The sequence below is a fragment of the Symsagittifera roscoffensis genome, chromosome 2 (assembly GCF_963678635.1).
Source record: "Symsagittifera roscoffensis chromosome 2, txSymRosc1.1, whole genome shotgun sequence".
Taxonomy (NCBI): Eukaryota; Metazoa; Xenacoelomorpha; order Acoela; family Convolutidae; genus Symsagittifera; species Symsagittifera roscoffensis.
In genome coordinates, this window is record NC_087063.1 from 60,652,419 (window position 1) to 60,673,106 (window position 20,688).

The window sequence follows — 20,688 nt, forward strand, 5'->3', positions numbered from 1 at the left end:
AAATAGAACTAACGCTGTACAAATCAATTTTTATTGCATTTGCCATTTTGAATCTTCTTTCATAGTTAACTAAACTGCGTGCATTAATTTGTCAAATGTGGAGATGATCTAGTCAAACGTTGGAGGTTGCATTTTCTTGTTCTGGCTGGGAAGTTTGGTTTTATTGAACTTTTGCTCCATCATGGAAAAGCTCAAGGTTTCTTATTTTCAGTTTTTCACGTGGTACGCCTTCTTCAAGCAATTCCCTACGTCGTTTCAGGCAGAGGTTTTCTTTGATAGAATCTTCTTTAGTTAGGGCACGTGACAGAAATATATTCATTTCTTTCATTTCATCTCTTTTTTCAGTACTTTTTGCAATCACTAGATTGACTGCTGCTGGATTTTCAAGCGTAACTAGAAGTGTTTTAGGCTTTTTGCTTTCTTTGTTGAATGATGTTTTATCGTCATTTAGATTAGTTTATTGTAAAAATCCTGACGATGCACATAGTTGCGAAAACGTTTGAAATTTACTTTTTAGCAAAAATTTCTTCCTAAATACAAGTACTTTTACTCGCAGATATCCTTTTCAGGAAATTTTTGCCAAAAAAGTAAATTTCAAACGTTTTCGCAACTATGTGAATGGTCAGGATTTTTACAATAAACTACTCTAAATGACGATAAAACATCAATTTACAAATGTTATATACAATAAATCACATACAATTTGGTTCTAAACCATAATGATAAAAAATTGGCCAACCACAGTTGGCCTCTAAAATTACTATTAAGATTAAAATACTTTTAACCTCTAAAATTAATTAAACATTTTTGAATTAATTTGTCTGGAAGTTTCTGAGTCATAATTTCGATTTAGACATGTACGTTTTGATTAAAAAACCAAAAATATTTTGGGACTAAATTTTCAGTGTTAACTCCCTGCTCCTAAACTCATCGCGCGTGTTCAAGCCCGGTTTCTCTTTCCTGATATGTATTGCCTCTAGTGTTAGCAATTTTGTTTGGTTGTTTGACCTATCTATAATTTCCCAACTAAGATCTGCGCTATTTCCCTCAAGTTGGCATTGCTGAAGGTGGATGTCTACCGGTGAGTCTGCTTTCTTATGTTCCTCAATTCTAGTGGTCAAATGTCGAACAGTTTGTCCAATATAGGTGGAAGTGCATCCACTACATGACAAGTTATAAACCACTCTTGACTCGAGGTCATTAGAAAATGCTGACTTCAGTGATGGTAAACATGATTGCAGTTTTCTTGTGGTGAAAACCACTTGAACGTTAGTTAATTTTCGTAACCTGTTAGCAAAATATTGGCTCTGGTTACCTCTATATTGCACCATCAGCATTGGGGGCTTCACATCCTTTGGTGATTGAACTGACAAACCCCTGTCACTATCCAAGGGCTTGCCCTTACCCTCGATGATCTTGCACAAGGCGTCTGAAGCCACCTTTGCGGACCAATTTTCAGGGTACTGATTTGTCAGCCATTGCGCCCTATTAGTTTCCATAGCCTTATCAAATTGCTCCCAGCTAGATGTACTCCTAAAAACCTGTGTACAGTGCCTTGGATAACACTACGTTTATACTGAGTTGGGGCGCAGCTTCTATAGTTCAGTATAGTCCCTGTATCTGTTGGTTTTTGATACCAACTGCAAGTTACACGCCTACCCTGCGATACATTTATGTTCAAATCCAGGAACGGCAAATTCCCCTCAGAATTAGTTTTCTCTAGAGTGAACTGCAAATTTAGTAGAGAATTGGCGGCATCGAGAAGACAACTCGGCTCCCCTCTGACTGTTCTAACAATGTCATCCACATACCTGAGGAACAATTTCACCTGGGGAGTATCCTTCTCCTTGTTCTTAGCTTGGCAGCAGCTTTCACAGTACCAGACTATCTCGGTTATTGATGCGTATACGTCATCGGATTTTTTTCCGCATTTTAGATGATACCAGTTTCGGCAACTGAGCAGATTGCAACAAGGATTCCAGCTTTGATTCATATGTTTGTTTCCTCATTATGCAAAAACCAACCCCCTTATCAAAAGGCACAGCCAGCAACCCATTAACTTTGAGATGTTTCCTCGTTTTTTCAACGGCTTTGTCTCTTGGGGTTTGCCGTACGTTTTTTGCATATGCCTTTGCCGCGGCTTCTATTTCACATAACGTTTCACCAGCTGTTTTTTGATTTTTCAATTGTGAGAGGAAAATGTCTATATCCGCCAAAAAATGTGTTTCGTTAAATTTGTCTCTAATTGGATGCTTGGGGCCCATTGATAGCACTTCATATACCCATTCAGGCAGTTCAATATTATCAAGTACCTTAACTGATCGCTCATTTCTCCCCCCAAGAGGTTTATCTTGTCTCTCGGACAGTTTTTATAACTTTTTTCTATGGTTTTCTGATGTTGTCTTTAAGCTTGCCTCAACTTGACGCCTCACGAATCGAAAAATGGATGCCCACCACTGTTTGTCAATTTCTTTTTGCACCAGTGATCTTGCTTTCCTTAGCATCTCCTCGTACCTTTTCCTATCCTCAATTGCCCTAGAAGTTTCAGTCCTTAGTAGTTTCAATTGAAAATTATGCACAGCTTGGTCAGAAAAAAACCCCGTTCTCGGGGACCCTAAACTTGAAAAAATCCGGTATTAGATCGTTTTTCAGACATTTTCTCAGAAACTTCAGTCTATGTACAGATACTTGAACTTTTTTAAAGAATTTTAAATACTCTAACACAATTTTCCAAAATAGTTTTCTTTTTAAAATTTTTCTGAGCCAAACAGCAGGCAAAAGTACTGTGGTCATTGTTTTGCAGGCCACGAGTAATGAAATTCACAAGGCACAAAGCAAAACAAATCACACTCTTCTCACCCCTGTCTTTGAAGCGCAGACACTTCCTCTGCCTTCAGCTTCTGCTCACGTCTTGCTTCCGCCTTCCTCCTTGTCTGTGATGGTCTCTGTTGTTTGCCCCTGATATTGCCAATCAGCTCTGACATCCTTTCTTTGTGTGCCACTACCAATCGCAGAGATTCCTGCACCAAATCAGCACTCTGGTGCAGCTTCAAATATTCCTTGAGCTGCTCCGGGTCGTTTTGCTTGCTCTTGGAGAGTAGCCGTTTTGTAGCTGGAATAATGAGCACCCCTGTGCCGAGAAGTTGACTAAACAAGTCGGGCGTTCCTTCCCTTCTGCAATAATATATCGCCAATATCTGCTGCTTCTTCGACTTCAAATAGTTTGTCAGCTCCTCGACACCGGCTGGGCGATAGTTGTTTGTTCTGTGGCTGCTAATGGTGGTGTTCACCACGTCGTGCCACACAACCACTTTTTTCTCCTTCAGTGGACTGTCTTCCAGTAGTCGTCGGAGGTTCTTTCCTTGGTTCAGCAAGTTGTTATTAAGGGATAGGCCAGGAATTGCTGTAACAAGGCTCTCGTATTGCTTTTTCTCACCTGTGTTAAGGGTGTTGATGCTGTGGAACAGTGAGCTAGCTGCTACAATATGAAACATTTCGGTAACTCAAATAAAAATCGGCCATATTTTACGTATCGATAAAAAAACACTATAAAAATTCTCTATACATTGATGAAAATCATTTCAAATTTTTATACTGGCCCTTTAATGGGAAAACAGTTGGAATTTCAAGCTCTTCGCTTTTTGGTTTATCACGAATTTACAAGTAAAATTGAAGAAATTTTTGCTAAAAAGTAAATTTCAAACGTTTTCGCAACTGTGTGCATCGTCAGGATTTTTACAATAAACTACTCTAAATGACGATAAAACATCAATTTACAAATGTTATATACAATAAATCACATACAGTTTGGTTCTAAACCATCATGATAAAAAATTAGCCAATCACAGTTGACCTCTAAATTACTATTAAGATTAAAATACTTTTAACCTCTAAAATTAATTAAACATAAAATACCTTTTCAGGAATTAATGGAATCGTCCTACTCCAATTTGGACAATGTTGCTAATAGTTTAAGCGACGCTGACATCGTGTGGCAAGACCACTCGTATGCGTCTTTGAGTCATATGCAATCGCCAGGTTCTAATACTCAAAACACCGTTGGCTTGCAGACTGCGAAACAGGAGAGCTCCAGTAACCTGATACACTCCGAAGCAAGCTCGGACCAACAAATTCCAGAAGAGCTAAAAATTTTGCCATTCAAGTCCAGAAAAAGTAAGGCCCCTTCATCTATCATAATTGAGAGATGCGTGAAACCGGAATTACCTCAAGGTCAAAGAAATCATTTTAAAGATTTGAATGAACTAGAAACAAAAAAATTGAACTCTGATCTGCTACCCTCCCAAAAAGCGGATGCCAACACTGACAAAGTTGAGAGAGCAAAGCATATTTTGCACACATCATATTTTTCTACCAGTTCTGGATACGAAGAATTAGATATTGTAAGTTGCAATGATGATTGCAATAGAAGTCCCGAAAATGAAGCTTTCTCGTTTGACAAAGAAAAACTGCGGACGAGTCTTTGTGAATTGGAGCGGTCTGTTCGGTTCATCCGGAAATCAGACCCAGGAGTAATGTGGGAATCAAAAGTCGATAAATCATCATGGAATAACGAACAAATGACATTTTTCAAAAAAGTGCTCAGTTTGCTAGCTACGGATACCCTGAAGCGTCTTGTGTATCAAATTGATAATGATTTCGCTTCCATCCATACCCTCAACATCATCAGATACTCCTCTCAGTCTTTCAGAGACATCCTCGCAGGATTTTGTTTCTGGGATTTGGATTTGATAGATTGGATGCATTGTATTTTGTGTAATCATTTGAGCAACCAATTGCTTGTAGTGTATCTCCAATTGCTACAAAATCTTAAGCTAGACATACCCAGTCTCATTCAAGGAATAATTGAAAGGAACAAGTTCAAAATCAGCACGTTAACGTCCGATTTCTGGATGTGCTTAAATCGGAGACTTGTTGATCCTGCTGTAAACAATGCTCTGTCGCAAAGCCATGAAGACAATCGCAAGAAGAATAACATTGAAAGTACTCAAGTCATTGTCATTCCTAATCTAGCTGCTATGGATCGAACTACTCACCAGAAACATTCTCTAAAACGATTCAGGTCCTATGTCAGTCAAATGACATCGCTTGGAAAAGTAACTGCGGTTAATGTTCAGACAGGATCAGATTTGACGTCGACACCGGAGAACTACCTATCCCGTACTTTGTCTTCGGTCCACACAAAACTTGACGAAATGAAGCATACAAAGCAGGTTAAATCTGTGGTTCTCGTTGGCTTTGGACTTGGGTCGCTGGTTTGTGCAATGGTAGCTGCTGAGGCATCTTACAGAATTTCAGCTTTTGTTTGCATCGGCTTGCCACTCAGATCTATAAATGGACAACATACTTCAGTGGAAGACTATATGGCTCATGTGACATGTCCAGTACTTTTTGTTATCGGAGAAATGTCCAAATTGTGTTTGTTAGATGATTTGGAAGATTTGCGGCTAAATATGCGTTGCAAACTGTCTTCAGTTGTTGTCGTGGATGGATGTAACGATAACCTACTCATAGGACAGAAGAAAGCATTTGAACAAAAAGTAACGCAATCAATGTTGGATAAATATATTTGCTCGGAGATCAACGCGTTTGTTACTAAAACACTTAAAAAAGAACTTTCCGTTGTAGTTTCAAGGACTCCAACTACAACGGAAACAGCTGCGTTGCAAACGGCGTGCGACAAATCGCAGGCGTCAAATAAATCGAACGCTTCTAGAATGACATCTAAGATGTCATACGAAGCGTCGGAGAAGCTGCAACGTGTAGCTGAGCGTCATCGAAAGCAGCAACAGGCTCAACAAGATGATGAGTCAAACGCAGCAGCTAATATGCTAGAAAATATTCTGGAATCGGGCGGTAATACTAGCGCAGCTGTACCATTTGCAAGTAATGTTAATAGCAATTGTTCTAGTCGTGAAAATTCGCCATCGAGGTTGGCAAATCTGAAAAAGAGACGGTTACCCGATGAAGATACAGACATAGAAACTTCAGAAGAAGACAGTAGTGATTCGGGGGATTCGTTTGCTTCCTCTAATTATGCAGACATGCGAAGAATAGGCGAAACCATGATAACATCCAAACTGAATATGCAATATTTTTCGCATAACGGAAAATTTAAATCCAATAAAACTAAAGGACCTCGTCAAAAACAGATTCAAAGCAAAAAATCTATACTTTCTCTTCCATGTAAAGGCAGTGTGTTGCCTAAAAACAAAAAGAATCCGTTCAAATCATTATCATACTCTCAAGACATAGCATCGGGTTCCTTCTAATTGATTGTTTTTGAGATTAATTTTGTAGAAATATAATTAGTATAATTAGCTTTTGCTTTAGCAGGACTAGTGTAAAAGTATCAAGGCTCAGAGTCTCGTTTTGTGTGATACAAGAAAATCAAAAGTTTGCCTTTCTTGGATGCTTTTCAGATTTAGTTTTGCGTCTTTAAACTGGAGATTGGGCAGTGCCTTGGTACCTTGAGTGTCGCAATCGAAGCAGGTTAGTGATCAAAGAGCACCGAGATGCACAAGATCCACGTGAAGAACAAGAGCCAAGTAGAAACGACAGAATACTTCGACGGAAGATACCAGGCAGTGTGGATACTTTTACTACTTTTTAATAAAAACCTCTATTTGCAGGCGATCCGTTGATGCTGAGTTATGCTTCGACATGCGTGAAGTATCGATAACTATTTCAATATTAAGTGTCGATAAGCAAAGAGATTCCTTGAACTAGAGAAATTGATACGTAATTTGCTTCCACAAGTCACTAGTAGGCTTGTGGAGTGCTCCAAATGAAGATAGTTATGGGCAATTTTCATAGCAAAAAAATCAATTTAGAGTTGAAAAAATGTAAGAGTAGTTGACCGTCTACATACACATGCAAACGAACTCCCATTAATTCGATAATTTGAACAGGATAACTGGAAAAACCGTCCTTTCAAAAATCTGCGATTCGCGACTGATATGAAAATCCTTAGTTATGGCCTTAGTTATAACAAAGAAACGGTTTCCAGGTTTATACTCACTAACAAAATTGAGTTATCGTATAGTTAACCACTGATTTTTACATCCGAGAGAACGATATTGGACCATATGAACCTTTTCAGACGTTTTGTTTTCAAACGTTCGGTTGTGCTGTCTGTTCATTCTGTTTCGGCGTTGCGCTTTACCTTCTTATTGATTGTAGGGTAACAAGGACGACTACTTGGACCAGATAGCGAACAGCAGCACACTCTATGTAGGCAACCTCTCCTTCTTCACTTTTGAGGAACAGATTTACGAATTGTTCTCTCGGGCGGGAGACGTTAGACGAGTGATCATGGGTCTGGACAGGGTGACGAAGACACCGTGTGGATTCTGTTTTGTGGAGTACTATACACGAGATGTAATTCAACACAATTGCTTTTAAAACTGAAAATTCAACCAACCAATACAGTTTGGCGAGCTTATAGAAAGCAACGAAGAAAAGTCAAATTCCAAAAACGTATATTGTATCACAAAAACGTTTTTTTTTTGCAAAAACATAACAAATGAACAAACCAATAGCAAAAACACCTTTTAAAATGATGAAATCATTAAGAAACAAAACAAAAACAGTCAGTTGAACAACACAATCTATCTGCGAACCAATTGAACAATTATATCACAACCACAGGAGTGAAAACAGCTGAAGATCATAAAGTTCATAATGAAAATACAGAAACAATTCAAAATGTGTTTAGTCTGTAGTACTGTCGCAAACAAATTTCAGCGAAGTCTAATACAAATTCAAATCTAAAACACTAACTAGTGATAGATTATTTTGGAATTAACAATTATTTGAATACTACGAGCACCTTTTTTGACGCTTTTAATTAATACGGCTATTTCGGACAACGTTTCCCCAGCTGATTCAGTCTGAAAATCTGAAATTAATTCATTTTACAAAATCAAGAGGTCAAAATCTGATTGCTCCTACTCGTCCCATAACACTGTTGCCAATTTTCAGCAACGTTTTCGAAAATAATATTCGAAACAATTGATTATGTTTCTCGAAAAGAACAATGTTGCAAACATGCAAAATGATTGCCGAAAAAAAAAATGAAATGCTTTCGATTATTAGTCTCGTCGAAAAATAAGAAAAAATAAATTTTATAAAAGCAGACAGTGTCTTCATCGACTTAACAAAAGTGTTTTAATCATAGACTACGCGAACCAATGCATAATTTATATTTGAATGAAAGACAGCAATCAATTCTGTAACAAGCAATCAATTCTGAGAATTTTATCAAATGCTCTGCGCTCGGCCTCATACTTCTCCTAATCTATGAAAATGCTGATAAATTTGTTTGCCAATGACACTTATATAACAGGAAACATTGAAAAAGAATCTCGCTGAAATTTGAGTTATTTTAAAAATAGTTTAGATAATTGGTAATTGTTTACCACTTATATACTGACGAGAAATAGCGGAAAGACAAAAAGTGTAATTTTTTGTACCACCAAAAAACAAATAGCATTGTCAATTTTGAAATTAATAAGTCAGATTTTTTCTCTGAATAATCAACCTTGGTTTGGTTTCTGATAACAGTTTGAATTTCAAAGAGCATATTGTACATGTTTAGAAAAGTTTGCTAAAAGCGCTGCGACTGGGAAATTTTTTACACAAGGAAATGATTAAGTTTACAACACCTATGTTAGGCCTGTATCCGATTATTAAACTGTTATTGACGTATATACGGCACTGCCAATAAAACGGTTATTGAAGACTTAGAGAAATAACATCACTTTCTATGGAGACTATGCTTGAATCTTTGAAAGATTGACAGTGTGTTTGAAGCACGATGTGAGAGGAAATTGCTAAGAAAAAAAGAGATTCATCTAAAACCGCTGATTAGCCTTTTAGCAGAAATTTTACGATTCGACTCACATAATGATGATTTGAAGTCAGCAAAAACCAAAACTGAAGAACAAAAATCCTTTGGTGGAGAGATTAGATAAGGGGGCTCAAAACAGAAGTGACAAAAATAAAAGAATAGGTGAAATGCCCGAAAACAGAATAAGAGTTGTTTAATGCAATCATTCAGATTTTTGAAAACATAATCAAAATGTCGTTGCTAAAAATGAAAATTAGCTGTGTATCTTGAAAAAATCTCTTGTTAATATCTTGTTCGATATATTTTTTTGAATATATATATATAGGTAGATGAGGGAATTCTAATTGGTACGTTTTAGGCAAACAGTTAAAACATAGTTCATATTCTGGTAGCTAAAACTCATCAAAAAAACTGTTTTTCTTTCTTCAAATAAGTTGATAGTATCATGGGTAGCACATTATTTCGTGAAATCAATGATTTTCCTTTTTTTATCTGTCTACAATGTTTGAACGAATCTTTCTCTACAATGTTTGAACGAATCTTTCGTATGTCTTTTTTAATGTATAGTTTTTACTGCTGAAAGTTATTGTTGTGTTTAAGGGTATTAGAAACAGGTAGCAAGACCTCATAATCTCCTACCATGTTTTAAATTATGTAAACGAGTTCATACTATTGTTTTTTTTTCTCGAATCAAGTGGAATCAAGATTGTTGCTCGAAAAAAATTGAAAAGCATTCACATATTTTAGCGGTGTTATTGCCGAATTAAATTATGGGAACACTTGTGTCATTTTAAATTTTTATTGATGAAACTTTTTAGTAATCGTTTTTGGAAAATTCTCAAGCTTACCTTTGCCTTTCTTAAACGAGTTCATTATTCACTTAGCGTTTGCTTCTGTCCGGTCAATTTCTTTGTGTACCAGTCATCGCATTTCTCAAAGTATAATGTTTATGTTAATGGAAGCTCCATAGACTCACTGATCCTGCAGTGATGATCTACTAGAAGAAGATCTACTAGAAAACGATGCTGTAAAATATCCAAGTTTTTTTATAACATATAAATGTTATCAAATCCGGTTGCTGAAAATCCACTGCAACCATTTAATGTGTTTTGTAGACAAGGTTTTTTTGAATTCTTTTTAAGCGAGAAAAGTATGTTGCAATTGGAAGCTAGACTTTTTTAATCGTTCTTTCATTGAATTCGAACAAAAGCACATAAGATGTTTCAACACTTGCTTTTTTTATTGAATCCAATTTAAGTGCATGATTGTCGCAGAGGTAAAATACAAGCATTGACCGCCATAGGTGGATAGTTTTTCTTCCGCTCAGATTTTTTCGCACACTTCCTCAGTATATATTCTTTCTTCTAATTGCTTTCTCAAAGCATTTTAGAAAACATTTTTTTGCAGTCTGCTTTGTTTGGTTTGTTTTTCAAAGCGCAATACAAGTTGACTGGAAAAAGTTTCTTCGTGAACTTTATACAGACTGTTAGATATCAGAAAAATATATTTTTTGTCAATGATTTTTCTTTTTTTTATCTCTACAATTTTGAACGAATCTTTCATTACAATGTTTGAACGAAGCTTTCGTGTGTCTATTCGAATGTATGGTTTTTTCTACTTAAAAATATTGCTGTCTTTAAGGGGATTAGAAGCAGGTAGCAAGACCTGATAATCTCCTACCAAGTTTCAAATTATGTAATCGAGTAAATGCTTTTGTTTGTTTTTCTCGAATCAAGTGGAAATTTACTATGATTGTTGCTCATAAAAAATTGAAAAGCAATCACATATTTTAGCGGTGTTATTGCCGAATTAAATTATGGGAACACTTCTGTCATTTTAAATTTTTATTGATGAAACTTTTTGGTAATTGTTTTTGGAAAATTCTCAAGCTTACCTTTGCCTTTCTTAAACGAGTTCATTATTCACTTAGCGTTTGCTTCTGTCCGGTCAATTTCTTTGTGTACCAGTCATCGCATTTCTCAAAGTATAATGTTTATGTTAATGGAAGCTCCATAGACTCACTGATCCTGCAGTGATGATCTACTAGAAGAAGATCTACTAGAAAACGATGCTGTAAAATATCCAAGTTTTTTTATAACATGTAAATGTTATCAAATCCGGTTGCTGAAAATCCACTGCAACCATTTAATGTGTTTTGTAGATAAGGTTTTTTTGAATTCTTTTTAAGCGAGAAAAGTATGTTGCAATTGGAAGCTAGACTTTTTTAATCGTTCTTTCATTGAATTCGAACTAAAGAACATAAGATGTTTCAACACTTGCTTTTTTTATTGAATCCAATTTAAGTGCACGATTGTCGCAGAGGTAAAATACAAGCATTGCCCGCCATAGGTGGATAGTTTTTCTTCCGCTCAGATTTTTTCGCACACTGCCTCAGTATATATTCTTTCTTCTAATTGCTTTCTCAAAGCATTTTAGAAAACATTTTTTTGCAGTCTGCTTTGTTTGGTTTGTTTTTCAAAGCCCAATACAAGTTGACTGGAAAAAGTTTCTTCGTGAACTTTATACAGACTGTTAGATATCAGAAAAATATATTTTTTTGTCAATGATTTTTCTTTTCTTTTTTTTTATCTCTACAATTTTGAACGAATCTTTCATTACAATGTTTGAACGAAGCTTTCGTGTGTCTATTCGAATGTATGGTTTTTTCTACTTAAAAATATTGCTGTCTTTAAGGGGATTAGAAGCAGGTAGCAAGACCTGATAATCTCCTACCAAGTTTCAAATTATGTAATCGAGTAAATGCTTTTGTTTGTTTTTCTCGAATCAAGTGGAAATTTACTATGATTGTTGCTCATAAAAAATTGAAAAGCGATTACGTATTTTGGCGGTGTTATTGCCGAATTGAATTATTAGAACATTCTTGTCATTTTAAGTTTTTATTGATTAAGCATTCTCAAATATTCAGAAAAATACAGAATCAGAAAAATATTTAATTCTTAGGCCTCTATGAACGATGTGATTTTCATCTGTCTGTCTTGATGATTTTCTTTTGGTGGTTCATGATTTCTTCAGTTCATTTTATTGCATTTGTAGAAAGGAGGGCGAATTCCACTTGACCTCTAGTTTCAAATTTGTCTGAATTTCCAGCGGAAAGAAAAAAGAAAGACTTATTGATGCAGTTTTCTCTAAGTGCGATAAATTTGCGAAAAAGTGTCAATAATAATCAGAATATGAAATTCAAGGAGCTTCAGCGTGATATTTTTCTCTTTGAAAGTTGAAAAGTGTTCAAAAGTTGTCAGTCATTTTTTTGGTTTCCTTGTTCTTTTACACTTGCGAGAGAAACTGTCTTATAATCGGGAACTAGACTTTTTTTCCCGTAAACAACTTTCCTTACAAATTTTATTGCTTTTTTACTTGCTTTTTCATTGATTCTTAACAATTTCAATAAAAACTCAGCACATGTTAGAGCAAAGTTGATCTAATTTTTCCGCAAATATTATTTAATTTTTTTCTGAAATTTAGAGAAAAAAGCATTTTTCTATTTGTTTTTATTGTGCGTTTTTCTGATGTTGATTTTGTGATAAACAGTTTCATCTATCTTTCTTTGAAATTCGAAACTTGAGATTTTTCAAATAATAAGTCAGTTGTTCTCTGTTTAGTTGCGTTCATAGACTCTTTTTCAATTGTCTGTTGGCCATGTTCTTTATACAAGGAGCTTCCTCACCTTCCCCTCAGAGCAGCTCCAATATATACAGCTGGCTTTGCTACAGATTTTAGACAAGAAGTATTTATTTATTTCTCTTGATATATTTATCATTCAATTCTGCGAAATATTGGAATATGCTGCTTTGTTGTGTCGTTATAGTTTTTTTAAATAGTCATTCATTTGGCAGCGCAAGTGGTGCGATGCTCCGCTTCGTCTCTGTGTTAAATCTTACTATCAATTACCTATATGGCTCAACCACCTTTCTTTTAGAGTTTGTAATTTGAGCTGTTGTCAGAGTTGGACAACCGACGTTTCAATGAAGATGATGCGTTGGTTACATATATTTATTATGTATTATTCGTGCTGCCTCTTTAGGACGCCCTGAATGCAATGCGATATGTGAATGGAACTCGCTTGGACGACAGAATTATCCGAACAGACTGGGACGCTGGCTTCAAAGAGGGCCGGCAGTTCGGAAGAGGTCGAACAGGGGGCCAAGTAAGAGACGAGGTCAGAGTTAACTTCGATGTGGGAAGAGGAGGATATGGAAAGGAAATGCAGAAACAGATGAAGCAACATGTCCGCTCCTTCTGAAGCTAACCTGTCCTAATTTCAAACCAGTCTAAAACAACTAATTATGCTGATTTATGATGATGTCTTTTTTTGAAATCTGGTTTGAGATGAGCTGAGTAAAAGTATAATTTGCGAGAATGTTTTCTCAGATTCAAAAGGAAAACTTTGATTTAGTTTCAGAATTAAAACCTTTCTTTGAAATTTGTGTTACGAAAATATTCAGCTCAACTTTCCAATTTCGATGTTCCTTGTCTTTGTTATAACTTTGTTATCATCAATATAGATTATTTAATTATCTTGTGCAATACTAGAAGCTTGATAGTGAAATTGAGATGCAAAATTTTAGTTAGTAGTTTCAAAATGTTAGCTTCACCATCGCTTTTTATGGTAGTTTTTCCGGTTATCCCAATGAAGTTGGCCAACAATTTCACCAATCGTCATTTCACGTGGCTGGTAACAAGAACCTCAATAACTCTGAAGTATTTGGTTTTCACCAAAAGACCGTAATTTTTGTGAACAAAACTAATTTTTTAGATCTTATAGCCCAAAAGCTCGTAATCAGCAGATTCTTTCATTTTTGAGACACCGGCTAAGAGATTAAAACCTATTGCTAGGTTTTTAAGCAATCGCCCTCCTCTTCCTTGTGGCCATTAGTTGACCACAATGACGTCAGGTCTGGTGATCACCCAAGATCATGCTTCAATAAAGGGCGAAGAAGTCAGTTTCTACGGGGGTGTTAAAGTAGCGGAACTTGGAATGCGCTACTGGTGTAGCATAATTAGACAACTGAGATGGACGGTTTGATCATAAAGCGAAAGTCGTAGCTATTAAAAAAAGATTATACTGTTGATTTTTGAAAACTTTTGAGATAGTTTTGGTCGTTTCAGTTGAAATGTATGGCGTCTTCCTATTTCGTTGTGCTGGATGGAGCAGACGCTGGAATATACAACTCCTTGAATGAGGCGGAAGCCAAATGTGGCTCCTTGGACGCCAGAACAGTCGAGAAGTACCAGAATTTGCCTGATGCTTTTAATTGCTTTCAGTCGCGCAGAGTTAGTTTGTCAGGATCTCAATCGCAGTCGCAATCTAGTGAAACGATGGGAACAAAAGTAGAAGAAAATATTATACGTCGCACAAAAAGCCAATGCAAGCCTAAAGCAGAATCTTTTGAACCAGAATTTTCAAATGTGACTGATGAATTTCTTCGAAGTCCTAAAAAGATAGTCAAAACATCTAAAAGCGCAGTGAATAGAGTTTCTTCTGTAAAGAAAGTCTCTGAAGTTGCTAAGAAAGTACCAAAAGCTGAAAAGAAAACACTGAAGTCTCCAAAAATTGACAGGAAGCCAAAAACCCGAAATGTCTGCATACAAGCTGAACGAATGGCTACAGCATGTGCCAAATGCAAAAATGGAGTAAAGCAATCCCAATCTCAAAAATGGGTGGCATTGATCGACAATGGGAGCCAGACTAACGTGGCGACGCTAACTAAAGGAATGCAAACTTCTGTTTGTGCTGATTTGGGAGGCTGTGTTTGCTGCATTTCGTCAGAGGTTTCTAAGATACAATTGTCGGAGGTATCATGGGACAGTCTAAGGTCACTCACAGTGCCTTTTCTTGGAAAACTAACGAAGGTTTTTTTTGGTTTATATCTCACAAACTTAATATTGGATCCCAAGAATGCATAGAATTGTTCACTGCGTGTTACAGGAGGGGGAATGTCTGGCTCCGCGAAAAGATCTTCCTACCGAGTGGTATCTGAGACACGATTGGTTCAGCCTCAAAGCTACAATAGCCTCAAGCAGGTCGAAGAAGAAAACGAATGCAAGAGCAAATTACCCGAGAAGTCCTCTGAACAGAAAACGAACCAGGGCCTCGACAATCGTTCGAAAAGCCTTGACGAGGAATACTCCTGGTGGAAGCGTTGGTATGGCAACGAATGGTTTCAAAATTCCAAAGAAGAAGAGGCGACTGGAAGAAGAGGTGGATGATCACGCGGACTCTGGCATGTCTGGAATTGGAATGGACATGGATTGGATCCAATGCACTCAAGCTCGGTTAGACGATGTGACATACGACTCAAGAGACATTCCACGTAAGAATTTAATTGAGTTAAAATGACCAATTCAGCAGAGTATTCGATGCACCACTGGCCGATTAAGTGGGGCGGGGGTGGGAAGAACCGGTAATTAAAACAAGAAAACATAAAACAAGAAGCTTGTGTATGATTTTGTGTTCTGATACCGAAAATTATTATTTAAGCTCACTGTCATTCTTGACCTATGTACTTGTCGTTCATTCAGGGTTTGAAATTTTATGAACATAGGTAAAGTATTCTGTTTTAAGGCTGTTTTTGACAAAAAACGAAACGAATAGTCTTAAATTTGTACTCAACTTTAGATGACTCGATAGGACTGGATTACGAAATTATCTTCTCAGACTACCTTTCGATGTCAGTGACTCACGTCAAGATTGAAGACGCCTACATTCAGTTGAATCACCAAATTCAAAACCTCGTTCGATTTCTCAATATGCTCTGTAGGCGAACCTCAGTGACTAAAGTTGAACTGAAAACATGCAGAAGTGGTATGAGAGCAGATGAACAATTAGCGCTTCTGAATGAATTGAAGTTTTGCATGAAGAAAACTAGGTGCATTGATTTTGCGTTTGTTTTTGACACACGCCTGCATGACAGAATTATTAAATTCAATAACGGATGGTCGGTGTGTTTGGGGAGAGGTCTGGACTATTTCCAAAAAAGTGATTCTATACTTGACAGAAACGACATGTCTGTACGTAAAACCCGGGCTTTCAGAGTTATAACTTATAAATCTGGAAAATTCTGATTTTTTGGTTGATTTATTTGGGTGCTACATGCCACGTATCGATGATCAATTAATTTACAACAATTTTTGTTTTAGAACTTTGAGAAATATATGATATATACGATAATTTTGTTTTGAATATGAGTCTTGTGGAAATGTAGAAAAGCGGATGAAAATAAATTTTCTTTAAATTTAATTGTTTTTAACAGCTCACTAGAATACTAAAAAGACCCATTGAGAGAATATATCAGAAATGTTAGTTTTTGGGCAATTTGCGAAGATTTGAATCGAGTTTTTTTTGTCACCAACTCCCCGTTTTGAGGCCAAATCAGTCACTTGGTTACTCAAGGGAAGAAAATTTCTTCATTGATGTAAGGGATGGTTACGCTTTCGATAAGCAAGCGTTATCAAACTGGAATATAGACATTTTTTTCTTGTTAACAACTAGTTTAACGAAATCAGTTGAATCACTTGCTGACTTCTTTTCACTTCTCTTCTTTTAACTTCTTCCAGGTTGCTTCCCCCTTGGCCTGGAGGTAAAACAGTTGCCTGTGTACCCTAAGGTCTGTAGTTCGAGTCGTCGCCGGAACTAGTTTTTTTTTTTTCATTATCAAGGAAATTGAAAAAAAATTCCGAGAAAATTGAATTGTTGGTTTTTCGTTTGTTCGCTCAAGTTTTGTCGGCCAAATTGCCACAACGGATTTTGCTTGTGCTGTAGAAAATTTTCTTTCTAGTTGCAAGTGCAAGCTTTGTTCATTCTAGTTTCAGGGGGACTGAGGAGATTTTTTAAAAAAATCATAGAATCTTTTTCCGTTCAGTTGTGTCTGCTCAAAGATTGTCGGCTTAGTTTTCACATCACTGATTTTTCTTGTGCTGTAAACAACTTGCATTGTAGTTGCAAGTGCCAGAGTTGTCCATTGGTGTTTAAGGTGGGACTTTAAGCTTTTTCAAATAAAATTATTATGTTTTTTTCCGGCTCAACTTGTGTCTGCTCAAAGATTGTCCGCTGTTTCTTTTCGTAAGTTTTGTTCCGTTGTTGCTGATTTGAAATTCAAGTGCCTGGCATGTTTACATGACCTAGTTTATTGCAAATTTTTTTTTTGGTTTTTATTTTTTTTTAATTTTTGTGCTGTATCGCAAGTGGTGCGAAGCTCCGCTTCGCCTCTGTGTTTCAATAACGATATTTCGGTTCTTATTTTCAGGTTATTTCATGTGGTTGTTTGCAGTATCCGCCTTATTTTTGGTCGCCACTGGCGATGACCTGATCCGCAAATTCGAATACCAGTACAGTTTCAAAGGCCCACAGCTAACCATAGACAACCAGGTTCCCTTCTGGAGCCATGGAGAAAGTGCTCTACCGAGCGAAGACCAAATTAGACTTGTGCCCTCAATCCGTAGCAAGAAAGGATTCGTCTGGTCCCAATTCGCATATGCCAGTAAAGACTTTGAAGTCGAAGTTACATTTAAAATAACAGGTAGAGGTAGAATCGGTGCCGATGGAATGGCCGTGTGGTTTACAGACTCACCTGGATTTGAAGGAAATGTCTATGGCAACCGAGACATGTGGAATGGATTAGGAATTTTCATGGATTCCTATGACAATGATGGAAAAGGAAACAACCCCTACATATCGATTGTTGCGAACGGCGGAAGCAAAAGTTACGACCACGCCGCTGACGGCGGAGACATGGTGTTGGCAGGATGCCAGTATGATTTCAGAAACAAGCCATACCCTGTAAAATTGAAGTTCAAGTACTACAAACAAGAAATAAAACTCTGGTACTCAGCTGGTCTGACGCAAGAACCAGAGTATGAGCTTTGCCTGACTCATTATTATGATAAAATGCCAGATTCCAAATTTTTAGGTCTTTCTGCAGCTACTGGAGGACTAGCTGATGATCATGATGTACTTAGTTTCTTGACGTACAGTCTGAGGCCTAAAGAGGCAAAAGATAGTCAGAAGATAGCAGATGCGGATAAAGAAAGACTCTCAGAGGAGTTCAAAAAGTTCTCAGATACAATGGAAGAGCGGAAGAAGAATTTCCGGGAGGAAAATCCAAGTAAGTTCAAGGATATTGATGATCCAGATTTTGAGGATGTCCAGGAGCGTCAGTTGAGACTCATCTTTGACGGCCAACATCGCTTGTTCAGATCTCTCAATGAAATCAAAGCCAAGTTAGATGGGTCTGGAAAGCCTGGAACCGGAACTAGCGGTAGTGCAGTATCTAGCGACCAAATAAGGCGGCTACAAACCGAATTAGGCAGTATAGGAAGCACAATTAACCACGTGTACACAGTAGCCAATGAGCAAAAGACCATTCTTCGCGAAATCCAAAATAGAGTAGTGCAAATACAAACAGGCAGAGCACCCAGCCCTGGACAAGTACCAGGTGCCACGACTGGAGCAGGCCTAGATGCAGTGGCTAAGGATGATTTAACATCAATCAAACAGGACCTAGCAGGACTAAAAGAGAATGTTCGAAAAATTCCGATTGAGTGTCCAAAGATTCCGCCTAGACTTTCAGCGTCCGCGAGTGAATCAGACGGAAACTGCATCGGTAACTCGACGTTTATAATATTTGCAGTACTTCAAATAGTCTTAATGGGTATTTACGTTTACTTCCAGCGCCAAAAGGAACAGTCAGCCAAGAAGTTTTTCTAACTTCAGATCTTCCTTTCGCTACGACGAACAGGTTGTGTCGTCCGGCCTGCTTTAAAAGCCGGGCTTGCTTTGCTAAGTTTGTTGGTGTAACTACTGTAATCAAGCTATGTTCAAGTTTTATTTTACATTCCTCGCAAATTAAATGTTCAATTTCAAAAATGAACCAGTTCGGTTTATATTAGTTATTGTTTTTTTAATGTCACTCTCATAGTCTAATATTTCGCTTTTTTGTGCTCTTAACAGCTAAAGTTGGTTGCCTGAACTGTTTTTACTTCTGATGATACCGAACTGGTTCTGTTTAGTTTTAAGCAATCAGTGCTATGATATCATACCTAAGTTAAATAAAGATACTAGTCAATCAATTTGGTGCGTGGAGGAAAGTTGTGTTTAAGTGTGACTGTTAATTGATTTGAATTAAGCTATAGAGTATTTACAAATTTTCATTATTTGTTAACTTCTGTGAAGGCTAATCTGACCTGACTAATTTAAAATTAGACATTTCAGTTTTTATTTCTGAACTAGCACCAACAAGGACTAAATATCCTGTACTTCCAGATAGGCAGATTCTGTACTTCCAGATTCCGTACTGGTTCTTGTATTCGATAAATGAAATTTTGAATGTCTCGCGACTGGCTTGTAAGTCTATGTGCTAACTATACCAGGGCGGTATCTAGAGTTTCTTGTACCTCGGTTTTTTTTCGGGTTTCTATAGCTACATCTAGATCAGCAGTCACATTTCTATCTGTCAAGCTTTTACTTTCAGCGCTTGTTAGTCTCTGTCAGTTTTGTTCACATTGATTTTGGTGTTTTTTTTTTCAGGGCAGAGAATGATTAAGTTCATGCTGCTGTTCAGCCGGCAGGGCAAAGTGAGGCTGCAACAGTGGTACGAGGCATATCCCGAGAAGCAGAAGAAGAAGACGATGCGAGAACTAATCGCAGTCATCCTGTCACGCAAGCCAAAGATGAGCAGCTTCCTGGAGTACAAGGAACTCAAGGTCATATACAAACGATATGCTAGTTTGTACTTCTGCTGTGCGGTAGAGCAGAACGATAACGAACTCATAGTGCTAGAAGTGATCCACAGGTGTGTACAACATGCTGTACGAGAGGTCAATATTTGCTCAAACGGCTTTTAAATGCAACCAGTTCAATTGACGGCAAAAGTTCAATCCTTAAATCGAACCTTTTGTCTTTGGATCGTAACCGTTTAATTTTAAAGGTCATGTGTTAAATGTTTATTTTTGGCATAATAATTACATGGCATGGCCATGGTAGTACATGGTAATTATGTTTTCAGGCACTGTTTGACATGTCTGATGGTTGGAAGTCGCGAATTTGAGTTGCATTTTTCAGGTACGTGGAACTGCTTGACAAATACTTCGGCAGTGTTTGTGAGCTGGATATCATCTTCAACTTCGAGAAGGCCTATTACATGCTGGGGGAATTAGTGCTAGGAGGTGAGATCCAAGAGACGAGTAAGAAAAATGTCCTCAAAGCAATAGCAGACCAGGACATTCTGCAAGAGGAACATGAGACGCGCAATCTTCTCGAGGAGATCGGACTGACTTAGTAATCTTGAGCTGAAAGGTCAGCTTGGTATATCATATTGAAAGCTGCGTGAAAGTGCGAGTTTTGAAAAAGAGAAATTGAGCAAAAATTGTATAGGAGAACTGCAGAGAAGTATTATTTATTTCAAGGTTTCTCTTCTGTTTGCCCAATGTTCATTCTACAAGTAGATTTATTTCCCAAGAGTTAGTCTGCGCATATTGTTGAAGTATAAATGCTTTATTTGTAAATAGTGTTTCTACGCCAATTTATTGTTTCAAATAGGGTTAATTGCAATTAATTACTGGAATACACTCATGGTAATATAGTTTGGGCTATTATACGCGTCAACTTTTTTTCTCTATAATTTGATTGAGAAAGGCATTGGTGGTAGTTACAGGAAGAGGAGGATCTAAGGTTTTCTCGAGGGGGCGGTGATTTTCAAAAAATTGCCAAAAATTTGGTTGACCTTTTTCTATTTTTTTGTGACGCGGGCGAATTTTTGGAAAAGCAGATCAATTAAAACGTTTTTAGGCTCTTTTGGAAGGCT

General features: G+C 37.2%; 5 protein-coding genes across 6 annotated transcripts; all 5 read left to right on the top strand.

The window, feature by feature from the left end:
* The first annotated feature begins 3,927 nt into the window (after positions 1–3,927).
* Positions 3,928–6,338, top strand: LOC134839492 (uncharacterized). Its single transcript, XM_063855065.1, has one exon. The coding sequence runs from the start codon at positions 3,930–3,932 to the stop codon at positions 6,288–6,290; it is 2,361 nt and encodes a 786-aa protein (XP_063711135.1). The 5' UTR covers positions 3,928–3,929; the 3' UTR covers positions 6,291–6,338.
* Positions 6,339–6,436: 98 nt separating this feature from the next.
* LOC134839493 (nuclear cap-binding protein subunit 2-like) lies at positions 6,437–13,263 on the top strand. 2 transcript variants are annotated; one of them, XM_063855067.1, is made up of 3 exons: positions 6,437–6,602; positions 7,201–7,398; positions 12,912–13,263. In XM_063855067.1, exons 1-3 carry the CDS (start codon positions 6,534–6,536, stop codon positions 13,128–13,130), a joined length of 486 nt encoding a protein of 161 aa, XP_063711137.1. In that variant the 5' UTR covers positions 6,437–6,533; the 3' UTR covers positions 13,131–13,263. The 2 variants fall into 2 exon arrangements, with proteins under 2 accessions (XP_063711137.1, XP_063711136.1); XM_063855066.1 differs by having other exon boundaries at positions 6,437–6,605; positions 12,912–13,262.
* Positions 13,264–13,973: 710 nt separating this feature from the next.
* LOC134839225 (uncharacterized) lies at positions 13,974–16,095 on the top strand. Its single transcript, XM_063854706.1, has 3 exons — positions 13,974–14,740; positions 14,817–15,201; positions 15,507–16,095. The coding sequence occupies exons 1-3, from the start codon at positions 14,006–14,008 to the stop codon at positions 15,950–15,952; spliced, it is 1,566 nt and encodes a 521-aa protein (XP_063710776.1). The 5' UTR covers positions 13,974–14,005; the 3' UTR covers positions 15,953–16,095.
* Positions 16,096–17,137: 1,042 nt separating this feature from the next.
* LOC134839494 (protein ERGIC-53-like) lies at positions 17,138–19,096 on the top strand. Its single transcript, XM_063855069.1, has one exon. The coding sequence runs from the start codon at positions 17,142–17,144 to the stop codon at positions 18,591–18,593; it is 1,452 nt and encodes a 483-aa protein (XP_063711139.1). The 5' UTR covers positions 17,138–17,141; the 3' UTR covers positions 18,594–19,096.
* A 311-nt stretch (positions 19,097–19,407) lies between these two features.
* LOC134839495 (AP-1 complex subunit sigma-2-like) lies at positions 19,408–20,479 on the top strand. Its single transcript, XM_063855070.1, has 2 exons — positions 19,408–19,677; positions 19,947–20,479. The coding sequence occupies exons 1-2, from the start codon at positions 19,421–19,423 to the stop codon at positions 20,161–20,163; spliced, it is 474 nt and encodes a 157-aa protein (XP_063711140.1). The 5' UTR covers positions 19,408–19,420; the 3' UTR covers positions 20,164–20,479.
* Positions 20,480–20,688: the final 209 nt, after the last annotated feature.